This window comes from Chanos chanos, chromosome 3 (assembly GCF_902362185.1).
Source record: "Chanos chanos chromosome 3, fChaCha1.1, whole genome shotgun sequence".
In the NCBI taxonomy this organism is placed as follows: domain Eukaryota; kingdom Metazoa; phylum Chordata; class Actinopteri; order Gonorynchiformes; family Chanidae; genus Chanos; species Chanos chanos.
Genome location: NC_044497.1, coordinates 53,002,776 through 53,023,887, shown reverse-complemented (window position 1 = coordinate 53,023,887; position 21,112 = coordinate 53,002,776). Strand labels below are relative to the sequence as shown.

Here is a 21,112-nt window from a genome sequence, read left to right as displayed (position 1 = left end):
GGATTATTAATGTCATTATACTGTCCTGAATGGTTCTAGATCTCTCTGAACACAACTGATTACGGTGTCGATTTGAACTGAATCGATCGAAGGTACAGCAAAGCATGTTGCTTGTCGTTTTGCTTTCTGTTGACAATTAAAGCAGCATTTTTAGTGATAATTTAGAATGAGGAAATGGATATGCTTCTTATTATCCATTTATTCAATATGACTTTCATGAAGTAAGAAAGTGAACTTGTGACTTCGGCACTGAAGAGACAGGGTTTAAAGTCAGACCGTTGTATTAAAGAGCTGATCAGTAATTAAGCAATTAGGTAACAGCAAGCACATTCTACAAAAACTGTCAGGTAACGTGAACAGAGAGTAGCAGTGCTTCAGTGGTGCTGGTAATTGAGTCACAGGACAAAATCTCATTTCCTGACCCAGGCAATAGATTATGAAAACTACTGTTTGTTATTATTTCAGAAAAAAAGTAATTAATTCATAATACCATGGGTCATAAGATGGACCGTTCACAAATAAAGCACGTGACGTTACTGAACCCTGTTAACGCGGAAAACGTTTTGCAATTTGTTATCAACTTAAGGCCAAGGCATGTAATGACTCAATCTCCACCTGACATCTCTTTCATTCAACACTGGGATTTTTTAAATTTATATTTTTGAGTAATTAAATAAGCTGTCTTGCTGTTGGGATCGGAGGCGCATTCTTTTCTAAAGGATGCTCATGAAAAGTCGATTAATTACCATCCCAACCACTGCTCACGTGTTCTACCACCGTAAAATCACACAGTTGCAAATAACGACAAGGATTGCTACAAAAAAGTACACGGCTCTTAAGAATAGGGCACATTTTAACCAGATGCACTACAATAAATAGCTTGGCATGCGTCTCACCTACTGTGACCAGTCATTTACATTTAAAAGTCCCTGTCCGGGGGTTCCCAAGATTCTAAGTGTATATTATTACTGAGCGGTTATACATTCTAAAAGGAGGAGTTAAGGGCATTGTTGGGCAGTTTCTAATGTCTTTTGAAGATCTTTAAAAATGTTAATTTTAAAAGCGTGAGCGTCGTGTGCTATACGGTTATAAATATGTAGACTTAGCCATGGGCTTCAGACCAGCACGAGGAAACGTTCAGTCAATGAAGAACCGACTACTGTGATTCACTGTGATATAACTGGACTGCAGTTTGAGTTAAATACTGTGTACGTTTTAAGGAAAGTGTTCATAATGCAACAGGGAATCAGAAATATGCCAACTTCTTTCTCTATTTTGGACATTCTTCATCCCTGTAAATTTAACGGGAGACCACAAGAGAACCAAGGCTCAACCTCTTCTACGGAACAAAAGTCAGGTGAGTTGACAGGGGAATAATCTGACAGTAAACAGACACTACTGTATGTTTTTCTTAACTGGAAGTCGTTGTATATTTAACAAAATAATAGGCTAATACAAGCGACAAACCTAAATGTAGCTCAGGTAAATGTCATTGTCGCAGGCCTATACAGAATAACTGTCCTTGAAAGTCTTTTCTTTGATGGGAATCATTGCTTCTATTAGAAAAATTATTTGCTTATCTCGTTGTTTATTTTGTTTCTATGTGAATTTCAGATGATCCTACTTTAAAAAAAAGAGGAGAAACTTCTGTCGTCACTCAGTCAAAAACCACATCCCTCCCTAATTCACAAGACGGCAGCTCTGCTTCACAAAACCATTCACAGTCAGGGAGCAAATCCAAGCGAATCCGGACAGCGTTCACACTGGACCAATTGCGGATCCTAGAGCGCAGTTTCCAGAACAGCCACTATTTATCGGTCTTTGAGCGTCACGGTATCGCCGCGACTCTGCGTCTCTCTGAAACACAGGTCAAGATATGGTTCCAGAACAGGCGCACTAAATGGAAGAAAGAGCACGGTGGACGAGGAATCGAGGAGCAGTACAAATATGCCGTGACATACCCTCTGCCAACCGTCGCCCCAACAAGCGTTCCGTTCACCACGCTACAATGTCACCAGGCTAGTCCAAATCAGTTCTACCCGCAGCCGGCTTACATGACTTCGACTTTCAACCCATTTGCACTTAAAATGTTCTGAAGTCAGGCGTAATGACCTCGCTTTGGAAATTACTGTTAGTGATCATGATTACTTTTAATCATCAATCAGAATTTCGTTGTGCGTTGAATTATAAAAAAATATATTTCTAAAACCATGTAGGCCTAATATTTGTGACCAAATAACCTAATATAATATCGCTGGGAAGTGTGGCTCTAATTTGTGTTACGGTTTACTTTAGCCCTAGCTACACCCATATGATAAATTATAGGCCATGAACAGCGATTAAAAGTATTTTATTGTAAAGTTGAGTATTTATGTTCATTGTTAATGTCTGGTCATGTTTACAAACATTAAAATCTATATTTTTTGCAAGAAGGGTTTTTTTTCTTTCTTTCTTTTTTTTTTTTTTTTTTGCAAATGAGCAGTAGGCAGCAAATTTCAAAACATTTGATGTTGTTTTTCTCTTTATGACTAACTGCTGTGTAGCATCAAAACAATACTACAGCAACAGTAATTAACGAGCCAATCATTTATAAGTTGATATGTAATACAGTCAGTAAATCAACAGACTTGGGTTCATGTTTGTTTAATGATTTAATTTAAGACACAAGGAGTGCTTCAAAAAGCCAGGAGCTGTGAAATTCAGACACACATGCGCAGCAGATAGACGGGGCAGACAAACAGGATATCGAACTATAAAGGAAGCAACAACTCATTCCACGGGTATCATATGATAAACAGTATTTCGAATAAAATATGTTTGCGAACGCGCCAAATGAGCGCCGAGCGTTCACATCTGTCTGCAATATGACACATGGTTTGCATCAACTGCAGATGTCAACCCGAGCCACAGATAAGTCCTTGTTCTTTCTAGACATTCTTATGGAAAAGAGAGTAAAAAGACACTGTTATATCGTGTTTCCTGTTGCAGACTGATAAAAAGCCAACCTCACGATTCACTGTCATGTTAGTTCTATGTTTACGTTACGTTACGTTAAAACATATATGTTCTAAGACTCATGCTTGACGGTAAACGTATAGCAAGGCTAACTCAGTGGAGCTTTGATGTATCTCAGACACGTCCTTCTAGAAGTCTAAGGACGTGACGTCTTTATAATGTTATTTGTCAGAGTAAAAAAAAAGTGCTATATTGCAGCTGTGAAAAGCGTGTGTGGCCGCGCTCTCAGGTTTTTGTCGTGGGAAGACTCTTAGTTTAGACCGCAGAGCTGATAGAGAAGAGAGTTTTAGCTGAAAACAGCAATGTGATACATCATCGACTGTGTTATCTCTGGAAACACGAGGCCTTGGCAGTCAGCTAAATGACCTCATGTATTACGTAAAATCAGAAAAAAATAGCCCTTATACTGCAAAAGCAACTAAAGTTACAAATCCATTTTATCCTCTCATTTTCATGTGAAGAATGAGGTTCTGTCTTTTGACAGAGCAATGCACGTCTCCTGTGCATGTCTCCTATTTAGCTATCCTCCAAGAGCCCTCTGACCGCGACTTTTTAATCGCAAAAGTAAACACTATACACTTTACATTCTAACAACATTTGTGACGGTTATTACTTCAAAAAAAGGGGGAAAAAAGGTCAGCCTAAAAATATAGGGTAGCCCCAAAAGGTGTAAAAGCAAAGTTTGCCACCAAACTGTAAGGCAACTTGGATTTAATTTCAAGTTGACCTTACTTTTTTTTTTTTCTTTAACAGTGTAGAGGACTTAAGATAATGGACGTACTCCTGGTCCTAGACAGATGTTTTAAGTGGACAGGACTAAAGTGAGAGGAATGTCCTGTGGTGAACACAGCAGAGTTTTGACTCACTAAACCTCTTAGTTATAAAAAAACCAAGCACAAACATGCCATCATTTAATCTGGCCTGGCCTGTTACGGAAAAAATGACAACAACCTCCAGCTCCCGACAGTTTGGCTTGCATGCGCTGATGAAAAGATGTTGCCCATACAGTCCCTCTGTGTTTGGCCACCTCCCCCCCCCCCCCCCTCAGGAGAACATACATCACAGCAATGAGGCAGGTCCTGACATCTCCTGTGGGTCTTGGGGGCGTTTCAACCGTGCTCAGTTTTTTGGGAAGTAAACAAAAGTCAAAGAGGTTTAAAAAGGCTAAGGTCAATGGTAAAAAAAAGAAAAAAAAAAAGAAGGAGAAGAAAAGAATGACTCATGAGGTTGTGTTGTCCTGTCTGATAAAACCATAGAGACTCTGTGATATAGAGCTGTTGCTTTAACATGTTTCTTTCCCACTGTGAAGTTTTATGACATCAGAAAATTTTCACGCCTTGTTTTGGACTGAAGGGAGCCACTTTTAGTGTTTGAATGTTTATGTTATTCACAAAGTGTTTATCAATCGGTACATCAGTTGATCTCTGTTATCTCCCAGTCTCTGTCTGTCTCTGTCGGTCTCTCTCTCTCTCTCTCTCTCTTTCCACTCCCCTCCCCTAAAACAGGATTTCTCTTCCTGCACTTACGAAGAGGGGGATGTCAGTGGAATTCCACTGGAGGAGTATCTTTGTAAGGAGAGCGGAGTGTGGGAGCTGGGTTGAGAAGCAATTCAACCTCTACTGGAATTCCCGGTTTCATTGATTCCACATCCCCAAACAAAAAGCTTTTAAAGGAGTTCTCTCTCCCTCTCTACTCAAGTTTTCTTTTTCTTTTCTTTTTCTTTTTCTTTTTTGCAAGCTGATGGAATGACCCTTGGAAACATTTGGATTTGTTTTGAATAAACCTACTCTATTCGTCGGGCTCCCTTTTCCTCCTCCAGCTGCTTATTTGTGAAACTGCAGGAGATCTTGTACAAACATTTCCCATTTGGTGAGTGAGCATTTGGCAGTTTTAAATAGTGACTCTGTAAATGCAGTTGTAGAAGAGACTTGAGTAAGACAGGTCTTCTCCATCATTCTGGATTGTCTTGGTGTACCTCCGATCCCCGGTCAAGATGCGGAGACTTGACGTGCAACTTTACGTCTCTCTGTTGGCTCTTGTCTTCATTTTTGTGAGTGTTGGGAATGTTGAGTGTGACGCCGTGGTGAAACGGGGTCAGACGTCTGAGAGAGACGACGCGAGACACGTTGTAGAAGTGGATGGTAAAGAGAGAGAGGAATTACAAAATGAACAAACTGGAGAGATTCAGATGGATGATCCCAGTGCACAAGCTGACACTGCAAAGAGTAAGCCAAGAGGGAAAAAGTCACCCGAGGAAGTCCTGGCAGGTAGGGGCTTTTGTCAGCGTCCTTAAATGTTCTTTTTTGTTCACAAATAAAGTGTAGAACGCATACATGTTTTCTTATGTACGTATAAAGAGCTGCAAGAGGCAGTGAACTTCAGACACTCAACTGGCTTTTGTCACTCTGACATATTTGGAACCGAGGAATCTTAAAAAAAAAAAGAAACTGCTTGGTTGCTTGGCGTTCAACAAATCAGAACAGCAGAGCTTCGTCACTCATATTACTATAAGAGAGTTTTTTTTTTTTTTTTGGTCAGACATGCGTCTGTGAGGGCCTCATTTGGAAAAGAAATCACGGTTGAGTAGTGAAGTGGTAAATGGAAAACACAGCTGGCTCTCCACAAGAGTCTAGTCATGAGCAAAAGTTTAGAGGTCTTCCATCCCACATCTCATTCTCCTCACAAGACACTGTTTGTTTCTTTGTTTTTTCTCTCTTTCTGAAAGAAAGAAAAATACTGCTTTTGGTTTTTTTCTGACCCTACAGAGGCAGAAGAGGCACATAAAACTAGAATATTTCATGTCGAAAGGGAAGCTTCAACACCCAGCCAGATAGAGTTTGGATAATTTACTACCCATGTCATAAATATATCTCATAGGAGTAACACAGCTGATATGTTCTTATGTTCTGATATTTTGGTAAGTCTAGACCCCCCCCCCCCACCAAGCCAACTTAAGTTTTGGGTTGTGTCTATTCCGTATAAAGGCACTAAGCCAGCCATTTAGGCCTTACATCACTCTATTTGAGAACAAAACAGGAATCATTTGGATGTGATACAATAACTGAGGTAATATATTCATCTTAACCAGGGATACGCGTCCCAGCCAAGAGGCAGGCAAAGAATTCCATCGCTCCAAATCCTGCCTCACCCTCTTGAACAGGGGAACAAAGTTTCCTTTGCACATTTGCTTAAATTTAGGAGTGATAAATATACCCAGATACACAAAACCTGATGGTGACCACTTAAAGGGGAAAGAGGGCAAAGCAGCAGGTATTGAATTAAAGCTCCCAAGTGGCATGGCTTCAGACTTGGTCAAATTAATTTTATGTCCAGAAAACTTACTAAACGAATCAGTAACGTTAAGTAGAGCTGGTATTGACGTCAGAATATTTCATGTCAACTGGAATAGCTGTAGCTATCTGTGTTCATTTACCTAGTGTCAGGCATTTTTAGAATTGCTCTGAAAAGGCAAAAAAAAACCCCAAACACTTACCTACCTCAGCTGCTATATTTTTCATGAAGTTCAAAGGCTTTTATTTTTTGGAAACGTAAGAGGAGAGGATTTGGAGATAGACTGCGGTGGAAGTCTGTGGGGTGGTTCATTTATCATGAGAGAAGATAACGATGGGTGACCTCTTTTTCCTCAGCCTTTCCAGACAGTCGTGCGATTTATGCCTCCGCGGTCTGGTTCCTGTCCAATGGTACTCCACTTGTTGCTACCACTGTCACAGAAACTGCTCTTTACTGTGACCTATCTCCTAAATCATCTGAATATGTGGCCTGACTCAGGCAGTTAAAACACTGCTTTAAAGAAAAGAGAGTATTTCTCAACATGAAAATGACTTGTTCTATAGCGTCAAAGCTGATATTTTGCTATTCACAACAATGTATATCGAAATTATTATCCTGCTGATAAGTTGATTTGAGTTTCTGTTACACTCATGGTGCTTTTCCGTAAGAGATTGTAGAGAAAAATATATCGAACCCTCTGCTTTAAGAAAATTCAGGGATGTGCAGTGAAGTCAGCATTGAAGGGGACCAAAGCATTGTCATTATTATTGTTAATTTTTAATTCCACTCCGTGGGATTTCCCAACTTAAGATAAAAAAAAAAACTTTCTATGTGAGAGATGTTTAACAGTCATATGTTTTCTCATTTTGTACCCATGGCTTTGTTTTATAAGTGAGCAAAGAAAAGATTTGTGAAAGGAGCAATCAACAGTTAATGTTTAAGTGATTTTTTTTTTCCAGACCCGACTGTACGTATGCTAGTTGGTTTTATTAAACCAGTGCTGAGCTTTGGTGCCCATTCTAAAATTTGTCACAGAGTTTCTGTGTCTGCTTTCGCTTAACTCATGTAAGACTTGCATAGTTCAAATTCTGTCTCTTATTCCCTCTTCTCATTTTCCTTCCTCAGCCAAGGCTAAGAAAGCAGCGGAAAAAGAGGCCAAAGCAAAGAAACAGAAAGCTCCCAAGCCAACCAAGAAACCTAAGCCGCCAAAGGCGACCAAGAAGCCCAAACCACCAAAACCCACGAAAAAACCAAAGCCACCAAAACCCACAAAAAAGCCCAAGGCACCAAAGACCACCCCTCAGCCCAAGGAGAAATCTGAAAAAGACCAAAGGCTCAAAAGAAAACCCTCGCTGGAGGAGGAAGAGGAGAAGCTTCTCCATGAGCTTGGATGGGATAAACGTAAGCATTCTCACTGGATAACAGTTTTCCATTTTCTCTCTTTTGTCTTGTCTGCCTGTTTCACTTGAAGCCCTTTTGTAGACCTAAAGCTCTAATGACATAACAAAAGTGGGCACAAAGTCAATACGAAGGAGAACAAACCTCTAGATGATTAGTATTGTGAACAGATAAAGGTCTAAATTTACGATGCTTGCCAGCATATTCATCACAGGTGGTTGTTCTCTTATTCGTTTCAGCGTTTCCTACAGTATCTCAGAACAAAACAGAGAAGGAAGAACCTCCTAAACCAGACTACGGTAAGCCAGACTATGATGACTACGATGACAAGCAGTCAAGCCAAAAACGATGACTGAAATGAAAACATTAAGACCTCCATACACGAAAAACCACATCCCTTTACGTAACCACACCTTAGGAAGCTTGTCCTTCTGTGAGGTTTGGAATGAATTAGCCTTCGCTGTGTTTTCATTTAGAGAGCGCTTTTCCCTTTGAAGTCCCAGTGTGTGAAGTAAAATCGTCAGAGCATAGTAATGTGGTGAAATTTTATGGACATTTTAGTATGTATTTACTCCAACATTTTAAAAGAGAAGATGGCGTGTAATACAAAGCAATGGGATAAAACTTAACCAAAAGCATCTGAAATTTGCTGACGTGCTGTTTTGGTCAACAAAGCGCTACTTGTTCGCATTTATTGAGCTGAAGTCGACATATTTTGGAAAAAAAAAAGGAAACCAAACCAGTAATATGAAGTATTTATATATATGTTTTAAAAATTCCGCCCTTAATATCCTTTTCTTTCTTTTCAGTGGATAAAAAAGAAGATCCGAGGTCACCGTCTGTTACCAAAGTCTTAAAAGAAACAGATGACGATTACTGGGATGCTAGATGTGCGTTTGAAACGGTCATGTTTTAAAACACGTATTTAAAGCATGTTTTGTGCTCGAAAACTGGTTGGTAAAAGGTGCTAAAAAAAACCCTCACAGGCAGAGTGATGGTGTCCATAAAGACTTCTAAGATATTTTGTTTTCTCACCTAACAGATGATGTAACAGAACCTGACCTTTACCCTCGACGCAAAGGGGCCACCACTACAGAGGACCCCAGTATATATCTACCCATACCTGGTAAGTATTAAGGCAGGAGTATTAGAAACAGGACCTCCTTTAGGGAGACGGCAGGGTGGGGGGGGGTGCTAAGGATTCAGATTCTGAGGGCAAAGTCATGTTTAGTTTTGACCTAAAGGTGTACCAAAATACAGTCCACATGTTCAATACAAGACCACATAACCACAGTATGTGGAACTTATTGTGCAGTCCAGTTTCATCAGGCAGAACACTTTGAATCCATACTTATTAGGTTCCTTAAGAAAATCAAAATAGTCTGCCATGTTGTCTTTCATGTATATCTTTGATGTTGTTGTTTGACTATTTTGTGCGTCTTTGATCATTTAGAAGAAACCACAGCTCCAATGCCCGTTGTTCCGTGGTATGAGGAATATGAATACACTGACTGTAAGTGTTTAGTATTCCAATGCTATTTAATGAGAATATTTCATTTTGTTATGATCACGATAATGTTGACAAATGTTGTGGGTTATTCATTCACCTCCCTCTTTCTTTCTTTATTTCTCTCTCTCTCCCTCTCTCTTTCTCACCCTCTCATTTTCTGGTCGATCTTTCCGTTCAAATTAGTGGCTGCTAAGAAGCTTGAGGAAGAGATGGAGAAGGCACGGAAGGAGAAAGAAGAAAAAGGTTGACGTCAGCTTCACTTTGTTTGTTTGTTTCTTTGAAGACAACTTTACTGTTTCCAGGGCTCATATGGTTTTTTTTTTTTTGGTTTTTTTTTTCCCAGTGTGAAATACCTTTCGAGTAGTCTCATCGTTTGTATTATGTCACATGTTACATTTCATTCTGATTATTCGTCAGGGTGATGCACTGTATAGCATGTATGATCTTTTCTTTATCCGTACTAGCTGAGAAACTGAGGAAGATGTGGGAGAAGGAGGAAGAAGAAGAGAGAAAGAAGCAGATTCCCGTTCATGCCGAGCCCAAGAGTAAGTTTGTTTAAAGTCTGAAAACATGGAGTGAGGGTTGGAAATATGATTATAATTTTTTTTTCCTCCTGCAAGAAGTTACAATTTAAATTACTATGCCTGAGCTGCAATGGCCGTTAAATCTCAGCACTGACATGTGCTTTCACTACTGGCTCCTTCTTTTCCAACTGGAGAGGAGCCTGAGAGTGGATTGTGGGCTCAGGATGAGGTTCAGAATGAGGCTGTGTTTTGGAGGAGCCAGCATTGTTATTGGCCCAATCTCCATCCTGTCCAGTAAAATAAATGGGTTACTCCAACCAAAAACCAAAACCGCTTTCCTTAGTGGAATGATCATCCGGAATGTTCCACTTCAAATGTGTCACTGTGAAAATGTGCAACTTTTACTGCCTTTGTTGAAACAGTGTGTAAAAATGTGACAAATATGACAAAAAGAGTGTCTTATTTTTAGCAATGGCATTTTGTTCTTCCAAAAAGAGTAATATTATAATTAATAGTGTCATTTAAAAAGTCTGGATGATCATTTGGAAAAATGAATTAAGAGTCTCTGAAGAATGGTTAAACACCATTGTAGGACGCCCTGTACACATGAAAGTTTTTTTTTTAAACTAAAGAATTTTTAACAGTTTAATCACCAAATAAATATTTTTCTTCACTTTGCAAGCAATAAAGTGCTCCTACAGGGTAATCCTATAGCTTAAATACAGATGGAAGCCCCAAATCTGACACAAAAGCTTCTAGACAACAATGATTTTTCAACAGTTTTGTTGTTAAACGTCAAAACAAGATTAAAACACTACACAAACATGTTGAGAAACAAAAAGTAAGATAGTGCTCTAAAAATATTCTTCTCATTTCTCAGAATGTCCTCCTCTGGGAATGGAGTCCCATCGCGTAGAGGACGACCAGATTTTGGCCTCTTCCTCATCCCATCAAGGCTTTTCAGCACAGAGGGGCCGGCTGAATATGCAGGTATGTTCTCCGGCATCACCCACAATGCCCTTGGGCAGCTGATTCCTTTTGACAGTTTTCCACTTTTCCGATTTGTTAGCGATCCAACAACTTACTTTATGAGGTGCTTTCGTGTTTTTCTTTGTAGAGTTCAGATGACGAGGAGGATGTTTATGGAGGAGCGTGGTGTGCTGACACTGAGGAGAAAGAACACTGGTTTCAGATCGACGCTCGTCGTGAAGTGGAGTTCGCAGGGGTCATCACCCAGGGCAGGAACTCAGAGATGCAGTAAGGGTCAAAGGCCGGACATTTTAGGGGAAAACAAAATATATGATCCTGACGCAGTACAGCCTGTAATTGGAATAAATGATATTAGGTGAAGCAAAACGGCCAAGGTGTTTAATAACAGGTATCAGCATTCATGTTTTGGTTCATAAGGTTAACATGTGAATGAACAATTAGCAACACTCTCTGGAATCATTAAACAAAACAAAAAAAAACACCTCCAACTTCAGATTGTTCTTATTGAGTTACCACTCAAAAAGTAACTGCATTTTCATAATTAGAGGTAAAATATTTAGGTAGAATCACAAGTAATCAAGCTTTTATGATACACGTTCATGGTTAATTGTGATTAGATGAGTTCTTCATTCCTTTCTTTCCTTTCTTATAACTTTATTTTATTTATTTAACTTGTTTTTCCCATTTCCATTTCAGTGAAGATTTTGTTTCGTCGTTTTTCGTGGCCTTCAGTAACGACAGCCGTGATTGGACAGTGCTTCATGACGGCTACGCAGAATGGGTGCGTTCTTTGACCTCTTGCACACCACACATGCTTATCCTCTTTGGTTTTGCCATGAATTTAATATTTAGCCATTAGAACAATTGCGTCTAACTGAGAACCAAAAGGCAGCAAATCTTGCAAACAGCATCTTCCCAAAAGCTGATTTCTTTCTCTTGACAGCATGGCATTTTTTTTTTCTTTTACAACGATTAGTCACGTGACTAATATCTTACGTCGCCTTTCAGCTTTTCTACGGCAATGTGGACAAGGACACTCCAGTGATGAACCAGTTTGCCTGGCCCACGGTGGCACGCTATTTACGGATTTTACCTCAAAGCTGGAACGGCAGTCTATGTATGCGACTGGAGGTGCTCGCTTGTCAACTGCCCAGTAAGCACAGTCTCTTCTGATTGGGTGATATTTGAACTAAATGATGCTACAGAGTGAGAATCACTGTTTATTAAGAATGACTGTTGTCTGACAGTTGTGTATGACGGCACATGCACTCAATTGAATATACGGTGGACTTTGTACCAGGGGGCTGGGAGAATAAAGTCCGTTTAGGATCCGATCCAAGTGATTCGGACATTTGCGTTCACACACACAGCCCCTCCAGTTAGAATCTAGATTATTTTAGGGTTGCAGTGCATGTGTGAAAGGGGCTTATGAAAGGTGTATTGGACTTGTGTATTTAAAAATGTACAACGTATTCCCACAGACAGCTACCCCACTGACAATGAGGTTATTCCCACTGATGATCTGGATTTCAGGCATCATAACTACAAGGAGATGAGACAGGTGAGACTTAAATCGGTTTTATTTATATGGAGCTTTGCACAATGGATGTTGTCAAAAAGCAGCTGTACCCTGATTCCTCAGTTTCACTGTATTTAATACAGAGACCTCGTTCAAATGCTTGAACACTGTCTCTCAGCTCAACAAGTTCACGTGATCACGTGTGTGTAATATATGATATAGGTTCATGATATAACATATATTTGTAATACAATATCAGATACATCAGATATGATATCTTTTCTTGCAGCAATTGAGTCTTTTGAAATCCACGCTCAAATGGAATTTCTGTGTCACGACTACGTTCCCCTGTCTTCTCTAAATTGTTTTGATTTTTTTTTTTGTAAACGCTCAGATGATGAAAGTAATAAACGAAGAGTGTCCCAACATCACCAGAATCTACAACATCGGCAAGAGCTCTCAAGGACTGAAGATGTATGCGATGGAGATATCTGATAACCCCGGGGAACACGAACGAGGTAAACCTTCAGACGGAGGCTTGGGAAGCCGAGGCCCGTCCCTCTTTTTGTTTCGCTCTTTAATCGACTGCTTTCGCCTCATCCTGCGTCTAACCAGGTGAGCCGGAGTTCCGCTACACCGCGGGCCTGCACGGGAACGAGGTGCTTGGCCGGGAGCTGTTGCTGTTGCTGATGCAGTTCCTGTGTAAGGAGTACAACGACGACAACCCGAGAGTGCGCCGCCTGGTGGACGGAGTGCGCATCCACTTAGTGCCCTCGCTCAACCCCGATGCCTACGAGCTGGCCTATGAGATGGTGGGAGGCTGTTTCAAGCAAATTTGCCTCTTCATCCGGACATCCCACTGTTTCCTTATTTTAAAGTTCTTTGTCAACTGGTCATTTACTTATACTTGTGGATTTCCTGTTTTTCAAGGGTTCTGAGATGGGTAACTGGAACCTTGGCCACTGGACGGAGGAGGGCTATGATATTTTCCAGAACTTTCCTGACCTAAACAGTATTCTGTGGGGTGCAGAGGACAGGGGCTGGGTCCCGCGCATTGTGCCCAATCACCACATTCCCTTGCCAGAAAATTTCCTCAACGGCTCGGTAGGCAAATATGAATTCGGATGAAGATTTTGGCAGAGATAAGTGGTGTATGGTAGATGGTACTTTCATAAGTACACGTTCCAGTGTGCGGTAAAGGCCAAAAAAGTATTAAAGCTTTTTTTTCAGTCCATTCAAGCCTCTGCTTAAAATGTCTGTGAAACAGAGTGAAAGGCAGGCTGTTAATATTCGTGTTTATGTTCTCTGCTCAGGTCGCCGCTGAGACTCGGGCGATAATCGCGTGGATGGAAAGGACCCCGTTTGTTCTGGGCGCTAACCTGCAGGGTGGGGAGAAGATTGTGACGTACCCCTTCGACATGCAGCGGCCGCCCAGGGCGGTGGGGGCGGATGGCCGCGGGGGCAGGAGACGAGCGGAGATGGAACGCGTGATGAACGAGGAGACGTGGGCGAGGATCCAACGGCAGAACGAGGGCGCCCTGCGAGAAACGGCCGACGAGAACATGTTCCGCTGGCTCGCCATGACCTACGCCCACAGCCACCTCACCATGACGGAGACATACCGTGGTTCTTGCCACGGCGATGACGTCACCGCTGGCCAGGGCATTATAAACCGCGCCAGCTGGAAGCCTGTCGTAGGCAGTGAGTAATAACCCGAGCACTTCTTGTTAAAGCTGCTTACTCATAGCGTAAGATTAGATAAACATGTTCCCTGGCGCACAGACATGTGTTACAGAGGTGGTGACTGAGTTTGAGAAGATTGCCCTCTAGTGACTTGCATTTACCACATCACTATGAATTCACCATCAGTAATCTCCATAATAAAATTAGACAATACGTCTTTTAACAAATAAAATGGATGAAATAGATTTAGAACAGTGTCTGTCTCTTACAGGCATCTATTGCAATGACTGTAGTTATTTGGTTTCAGGCTGTTTGCCTGAAACCAGGTCTGACCCTTTGACTTTCTGATACTGGTGCTTAAGTGTGGTGGGTGCAAACCCAACATGATATTCAGTGGTGACGGTGCCCAGGACATCCTTCCAAACTGGTACCAGCAATGACATTTAGCTGTTAGTACGTCACTAAAAACATGCAAGCCCTAAAACAGTGAAGATGCACTTTTTCAAAGGAGAGAGTATGTAATGACCCTTGTTACTTAGCCATATCTGATTTGCCAAAGGGCGGCACGGTGGCGCAGTGGGTAGCGCTGTCGCCTCACAGCAAGAAGGTCTTCAGTCCTTTCCGTGTGGAGTTTGCATGTTCTGCGTGGGTTTCCTCCCACAGTCCAAAGACATGCAGGTTAGGTGAACTGGAGACACTAAATTGCCCCCTAGGTATGAGTGTGAGTGTGTTTGTCTGTGTGTCTACTCCAGCACCCCCTGCGACCCCAATCAGGATGAGTGAGTGAGTGATTTGCCAAAGAAACTAGTTTGAGCCTGTGGGTTTGTGGGTAGGATTCTTGGCATCCATGCGGGTAAAGAAATTCAATTCAGATGGTAGTACTGTCCATATGAGATTTTCCACAATATAAAAACAAAGGGCCGTTGACATGACTCAAACTAATTTGTCTGTGACATATTTTATATATTTTAATAGGTATGAATGACTTTAGCTACCTGCATACTAACTGCTTTGAGATCTCCGTCTTCCTCGGATGTGACAAGTTTCCCCATGAAAGTGAACTGCCCCTGGAGTGGGAGAGTAATCGCGAGGCTCTTCTGGCTTTCATGGAGCAGGTGAGGAAAACGGATAAAATATAGAGGCTACGACTGTCCAAAGCGAGTCGAACACCTGAACCGAATGTTTTATACTTGGAAATAATACCTTGAAATCTGTTAGGTGCATCGCGGAATCAAAGGTGTTGTCCGAGACGTGGAGGGCAATTACGTAGCTAATGCTACTGTGTCTGTGGAGGGCATTAAGCATGATGTGAAAACAGGTAAAAATCGTCACAATTTCTTCTTGTCACCATGCACTGTTTCAGCGTTATTCGTTGAGTTAACATAGTTTTATGCGTAATGCAGAAATTCTGACCTAACATTTTTTCTACTCAAGCTGCTACGGGTGATTACTGGCGCCTTCTGAACCCTGGGGAGTACCGCGTGACAGCGCGAGCAGACGGCTACACATCTCAGACGCGACTTTGTATGGTGGGTTATGAAGCTGGTGCTACGTCATGCAGCTTCACCTTAACCAAGTCCAACTGGGACCGGATCAGACAAATTATGGCCCTCAATCCAAACAGGCCGATTAGACGTTCAGGGACCAGGATTGGGAACGGAGGCGCAACCATTAACTCTGGTGGTAGCACAAGAACCGCTACGATCTCCCAGAGCGAACGTCTACGGCGGCTGCGTCTGATCCGTCTGCGTAAACTCCGCATGCAAAAGCTGAGAGGTAATATAACAACGACCAGGCCCCCCACCACAACCGCCACCACCACCCCTGTCCCTACAACTACCACCACGACAGAATTTGCGTCAGAGAGCACAACCTCTTGGTTTGACTCCTGGTTTCTGGAAGACACCAGATCAACAACTGCCTTCCCTATCGAGGCCGAAATCCAAGAGTCTGAGCCCACGCAAGACTATAATTTTGAGTACAGCATAGATGAATACTAAACCCCAAGAGTGTAGTTTAGTTACTTGGTCTGAGCAGGCAAGAGTGTTTCAAACGTTTCCATCACCAGAGGTCTTTTGTGTGCTGATGTGTTTGGCCAGAAATTTGTGAGGAATGTACAATGTAATCTCTCTGTGGAACGGAGAGATTATAAATAAAAGAAAACGATGAAGATTGTGGGCAAAATATAAGTAATACAATGAAACGGTTGAGCAAAAGATTTAATCTTGGCGCACAAAAAATATTATTTTGATCATTTGATATGACAGACTGTATAAACAGTGTATTTGTGATTAAAAAAAAAAAAAGAAGCCTGCGTGACAACAATGACACACATCTGTTATTCACTGTTCCTTTGCAGAGGTTTAGCTCTCGACTTGCCATATCATGCATAATCTTTACTGTAATGTGCATGAGGGTTTTTCTAATAAAATATGTGGAATAAATATGTTATGTTTCAATTTTTGACTGAATTTAGACCAAATGACCATTTAGGTGGTGTGCTGGGCCCAGGGTTTCCTTGTCTTTTCTTTTTTTCTGAACGTTGACTCTTCTTACACAAATGTTATCTGTAGTTATCATGATTAAGAACCACAGAGAGTAATGGCAGAAACCTTTGGGTACGACAGTGTATATGGTTGTTTAATTCGTCAGAAGTGTAATATTTACACGTTTGAGGACTGATGGAAAATACCACATAATTTATGCTCATAAACAATTTGATAGAGTACAAAAGATTATTCCACTATCAGTCATAATAATGGTCCTTACTTTTTGTAAAAGGTTCCCCAACAAATCTGCCTTAACAGCCAATGCTTTTAACTGATAGCACAGATTTCGCTGCAGAGCTGATTTCAAATAAATTACTGAGATGGAGATTCAGTTAGCTGTTATATCCTCTACTGTCCAGCAGAATCTCCATATTATGCACATTTACTTATTAAACTAAATAATAAAAAAAGCAATTGAATGAAAGTGAAGAATGATTAAGCAATGATTAATGTCCACACTTTTATTGACAATTGCAACTATGTGGACGTGAGTCTATGACAATAATATTAAATAAGAATGAAATGAATATGAAAAAAAAGCAGTCATTAGACTTCTATTAGACCTTTATTATTACTCACAACAATGGACAGTGGTATCAGCAGTGTTAATCAGTGACATAATGAAGTGCTTAAACATAAACCATCACCCATCATCCTTACTAAATACCTTGTCTGTCTTATCATAAGCACATTTCTTTTCTAGATAACGGCACAAATCCCTTTGACCAAAGAGTTTGTAGTGTTTACACAGGTTACAGTGTTTACATAAACCTGTCTTGACATTATTAAATATATATATGCATTATTATGTAAATATGACTTAAATTAGGTAGCTTAGAGAAGGACACAGTTTTTAGAAGGACTCTGGCTGACTAGTTATTTCAGCAAAGAACCTAAACATTAAAGGGTTGTTTTCTTAAATGTTATTTTGATATGAATTGAAACGGTTTCCTAATGCGACGGATTAAATTATTTGCACCACTCAGGTAAAACGGCCCTCCCTGTCGTTGGACTTTTATTTTGAATTTTTGTGACCGGAACCTCGGCATATCTGTCGCATGTCGTCATTTCTTCACGGCCAAATAACTAACTGGCTAGTTGTTAGACATGAGAGTTTGTCGGATTTTTATAAGTGACTGTGTCGTTTACGGTTCCGCTACGATTAGGTTTAACAGTGATTGTTAATAGACGAGAACGACCATTGATTCTGATATTATCGTTTTCCCAGCTCTCGCTAAACGAACAAACAGCTTGATCCGTCGAAGCCAAGCTACCTAATTCCTATCGAAAGTGGCAAAGCTAGCTATCCTAAGGTATCTGATCATCAGATTAGTTGGGAGCTAACCTAGCTGTTCCGCTGTTGTAGAATTAGCAGCAGCTTAGTGCTTGCTACGCGAAGGAAATGTAAGTATTATTATTAAGAGCTCACTCTAGTAAAACATTTGTTTAAACTGTCACATACATATATTCAACAGTGTTTTGAATTAAGCTATATCGTCAGCTAGCTAGCCGTCTACACCGTATTATGAAGTAGTGAGAGGGCTACCAGCCTGTTGCCTAGAAGCACCAGTGTGACACGTCTGTGGTTCCCTATGTTCTAGAGGATAAGGTAACTTGAAGAACGCTACACAGCGTAGGCTGTATCGTATGACCAAGTAAATTAGACTAGCTAACGTCACAAAAAGTACAAAGAAAACGCTGTCAACTATGATGTGATACTGTTCTTTGATTTGGAAGGCATCTGACAAATATTTTTTATCGTGACTGTCGCACATAGATTGAGGAATTGTCGAAATGATAACGAGCGGGAAAGACATTAAATATTATCAGTTTTGTTTCAGAGTAAAAGAAAAGATTTCCTGCTCAAAGTCACCATGAAGCTCTATAGTTTGAGTGTCCTGCACAAGGGAACGACGAAAGCCAACCTGCTGAAAGCGGCCTTTGATTTATCGTCTTTTAGTTTTTTCCAGAGGTCCAGGTCAGTCTTTGCAGTTTTCATATCTCTCTACATCTTATTGTATTAAACATTGCTCTTCGTGTAATAGCCTGCATTCCTTTATAACGGTATACGGTCGCGTTTTATATAAGACGTGAGACAGGATGAGATGGATGTTAGCCCTATTGTCCGCCTGTGTTCATTTCATGCGCGCTTTGTGTTCACTCCCCAGTGTTCAAGAGTTTATGACGTTCACGAGCGCCCTAATAGTAGAACGCTCATCACATGGAAGTCGTGCTTCTGTCAAGGAGCAAGGTTCGTATTAATGCAATGAACAGTGACAAACACAGTAGCATTTTAGTTGTGATACTGTTCTGTGCTGACTGTGGCTCTGTAATTTGTACAGGAAGCTTTTTGTAATTACCCTCAACAGTATCATTAGTGTCAGAGCAATTAGAAGCGCACTGCTTGCTCCCCAAATTGCCTAGTATTTGATTGTTCAAAATAGACCAGTGACAAACAGTGTGTGTTTGTGTTTGGAGGGGGGTTGTGCGATTTCTTTGTACGTATGCACTCTCGAATCTGATGAAATGACCTTTTTTATTTGTATATTTTTCCCTCACAGAGTACCTGTGTCATGTGTATGTAAGGAATGATTCTCTTAGTGGAGTCGTGATTGCAGATAGTGAATACCCATCTAGAGTTTGCTTTACTCTTCTTGATAAGGTAAGCTACAGTATCTCAAATGGTGCTCAAGCCACTGTGTGTGTGGGGGCCTATATTTAAGTCTGTAACATAATATTAAAGCTATTTACGATGCATCTGGCTTCTTGATCGAGCAACTTTTTAAACGATATGGTATGCCACTGCTATGGTATGTTTGAGATATTTGTGTTGTCTGCAGCATAGTGTGATATTTACACACATGTGGTTGAGACACCAGCCCTTGTAGCCCAGATACTGTGATCTGTACCCAGAAACGCTCAAGTAAAACCCAAGGTCCCCTGTTCTCATTAAAACTGCAGCTATTTTTGAATTATTCATGTGATATGGCTTATAATAAAACATTTAGTTAAATCTTACGGTATTGAGAGGAAAAACTAAAAAAAAAAAGAAAAGAAATCTCGATGTAGTCTTATTGAGCTAAATCCTTCATATTGGCAGGTATTCTGTTCAGTAGACTGTATTTGTGTGTTATTGGCTGTTCATTGCCTTCTAAGAATTCCTGGTTTTTTTTTTTTTAATTACTTTTCTAGGTGCTGGATGATTTCTCTAAGCAAGTGAACAGCATAGACTGGCCCTCAGGTTCCCCAGCCTCCATTCAGTATACTGCTCTGGACGGCTACCTGGCCAAATATCAGGTTAGGAGGCGCAAAAGAACTGCTGTGTATTTCAAACACAGTCTTGGATCAGAGAAATGTCCTTCAGAAAGCAAACAGTCTTGTATCAAGCACAGTTATGACATCACTTGGAATTCCACCAGTGACATTAAGAGTTACATGACCCTGCCCTTCCCAGGCTCTGCCTGGGAGACCATGGTCGTGTTTAGAACAGGGAGAAAGTCTTACACCATGTAAACTGATTGAGAGACTAAAAACAAACAGAGACTTTTATAAATCTGAGCTCTAGGAGTCAAGTATGCCATTCTTTATCTGATTAAATATTTTAATGAAAAACCAAATTAAAATATATTTTGAGCTTTGTTTTCGGTACTGCTTCTGGTCGGTACCTGATGAATTTGTAGAAGGAGAGGAAGACTGACAACTTACTTAAATAAGAAGAGAAAGTAGCTTCACCAGTTGTTTTTGTGTGTAAGTGGCTGTAACAGGTGAACTGAACAGGACTGCATTTGACACAGTGAGACAGATTCTAGATTGTGTGAGTGTGATAATCCTGTAAGAGCTGTAAAGCGGAAAGAAGACGACTTTAAAGTCTAACCTTAAAGTAACGAAAAATCAGAACAGTGTGGGCACAGCAGGTGTGGTGTTTTCTGTTTTTTTTTTTGTTTTTTGTTTTTTTTACAGCCTAGTTAGCACAGTGACTTTGCTTGCAGTTCAGTCAAATTGTAATCTGTTTACTGCATTCTCTGCCAAACCAGGTCACAAAGAATTGCAGAAGTCCATGCAACTCAAAACTAAACATTGTGTCAGCTTGTTAGGATTTTGTGGCATAAGAAAGGATCTAACTTCCTGTTATTGCTCATTTGAAGAATACCGCATTTGGGCACATGAAACATGCATCAGAAAAAGTTTAGAAAAATCACAGGATTACCAAGATGACGTAATCGTTTTCCTGTTCTCTTCTGTAAGCCTGTGACAGCAAATAAGAAAAGTTGGTAAGAAATTTTATGAATAAATTTATTCTAACAGAATCCCCGTGAAGCTGACGCCATGACCAAAGTGCAAGCGGAACTGGATGAGACAAAAATTATTTTGGTAAGAAAAACAGAGAATATGTAATAATATTTGTTAAGATGTTCAAAAAAAGAAAAAAACAGAGGTCTGTGGCAGTTCTGTTAATAAGTTGGCAGGGAAATTTTTGAATTTCCTGAAATCTCCTGGTACCCACAGTGACGTGAAACACAAATCTGTCGTGTCATATGAAACTACTGCTATACTACACTGTAAAATTAGCATTCTTTGGGTCTCTGTGTTTATTCTTCATTCTGTGCTTGTGTGTTTGTTAAGCACAGGTTAA

At 40.6% G+C, this 21,112-nt stretch overlaps 2 protein-coding genes across 3 annotated transcripts in view; both read left to right on the top strand.

Moving 5' to 3' along the window:
• The first annotated feature begins 4,623 nt into the window (after positions 1–4,623).
• On the top strand, positions 4,624–16,325 carry aebp1a (AE binding protein 1a). Its single transcript, XM_030768309.1, has 20 exons — positions 4,624–5,282; positions 7,432–7,707; positions 7,956–8,003; positions 8,514–8,594; positions 8,747–8,830; positions 9,158–9,217; positions 9,398–9,457; positions 9,679–9,759; positions 10,619–10,728; positions 10,856–10,995; positions 11,425–11,509; positions 11,737–11,881; positions 12,210–12,289; positions 12,642–12,765; positions 12,863–13,059; positions 13,178–13,351; positions 13,561–13,948; positions 14,906–15,045; positions 15,149–15,248; positions 15,365–16,325. The coding sequence occupies exons 1-20, from the start codon at positions 5,009–5,011 to the stop codon at positions 15,928–15,930; spliced, it is 3,213 nt and encodes a 1,070-aa protein (XP_030624169.1). The 5' UTR covers positions 4,624–5,008; the 3' UTR covers positions 15,931–16,325.
• A 1,257-nt stretch (positions 16,326–17,582) lies between these two features.
• ykt6 (YKT6 v-SNARE homolog (S. cerevisiae)) overlaps positions 17,583–21,112 on the top strand; it is a 5,384-nt gene continuing 1,854 nt past the window's right edge. Inside the window, exons 1-6 of one of the 2 annotated variants that reach the window (XM_030768333.1) lie at positions 17,583–17,883; positions 18,321–18,457; positions 18,648–18,730; positions 19,041–19,141; positions 19,672–19,776; positions 20,785–20,850. In XM_030768333.1, coding sequence (XP_030624193.1) covers positions 18,354–18,457; positions 18,648–18,730; positions 19,041–19,141; positions 19,672–19,776; positions 20,785–20,850 — 459 coding nt within the window. In that variant the 5' untranslated portion in view covers positions 17,583–17,883; positions 18,321–18,353. Of the gene's footprint in view, positions 17,884–18,018; positions 18,089–18,320; positions 18,458–18,647; positions 18,731–19,040; positions 19,142–19,671; positions 19,777–20,784; positions 20,851–21,112 lie in introns of those variants that run through there. The other variant, XM_030768335.1, reaches the window with a different exon arrangement.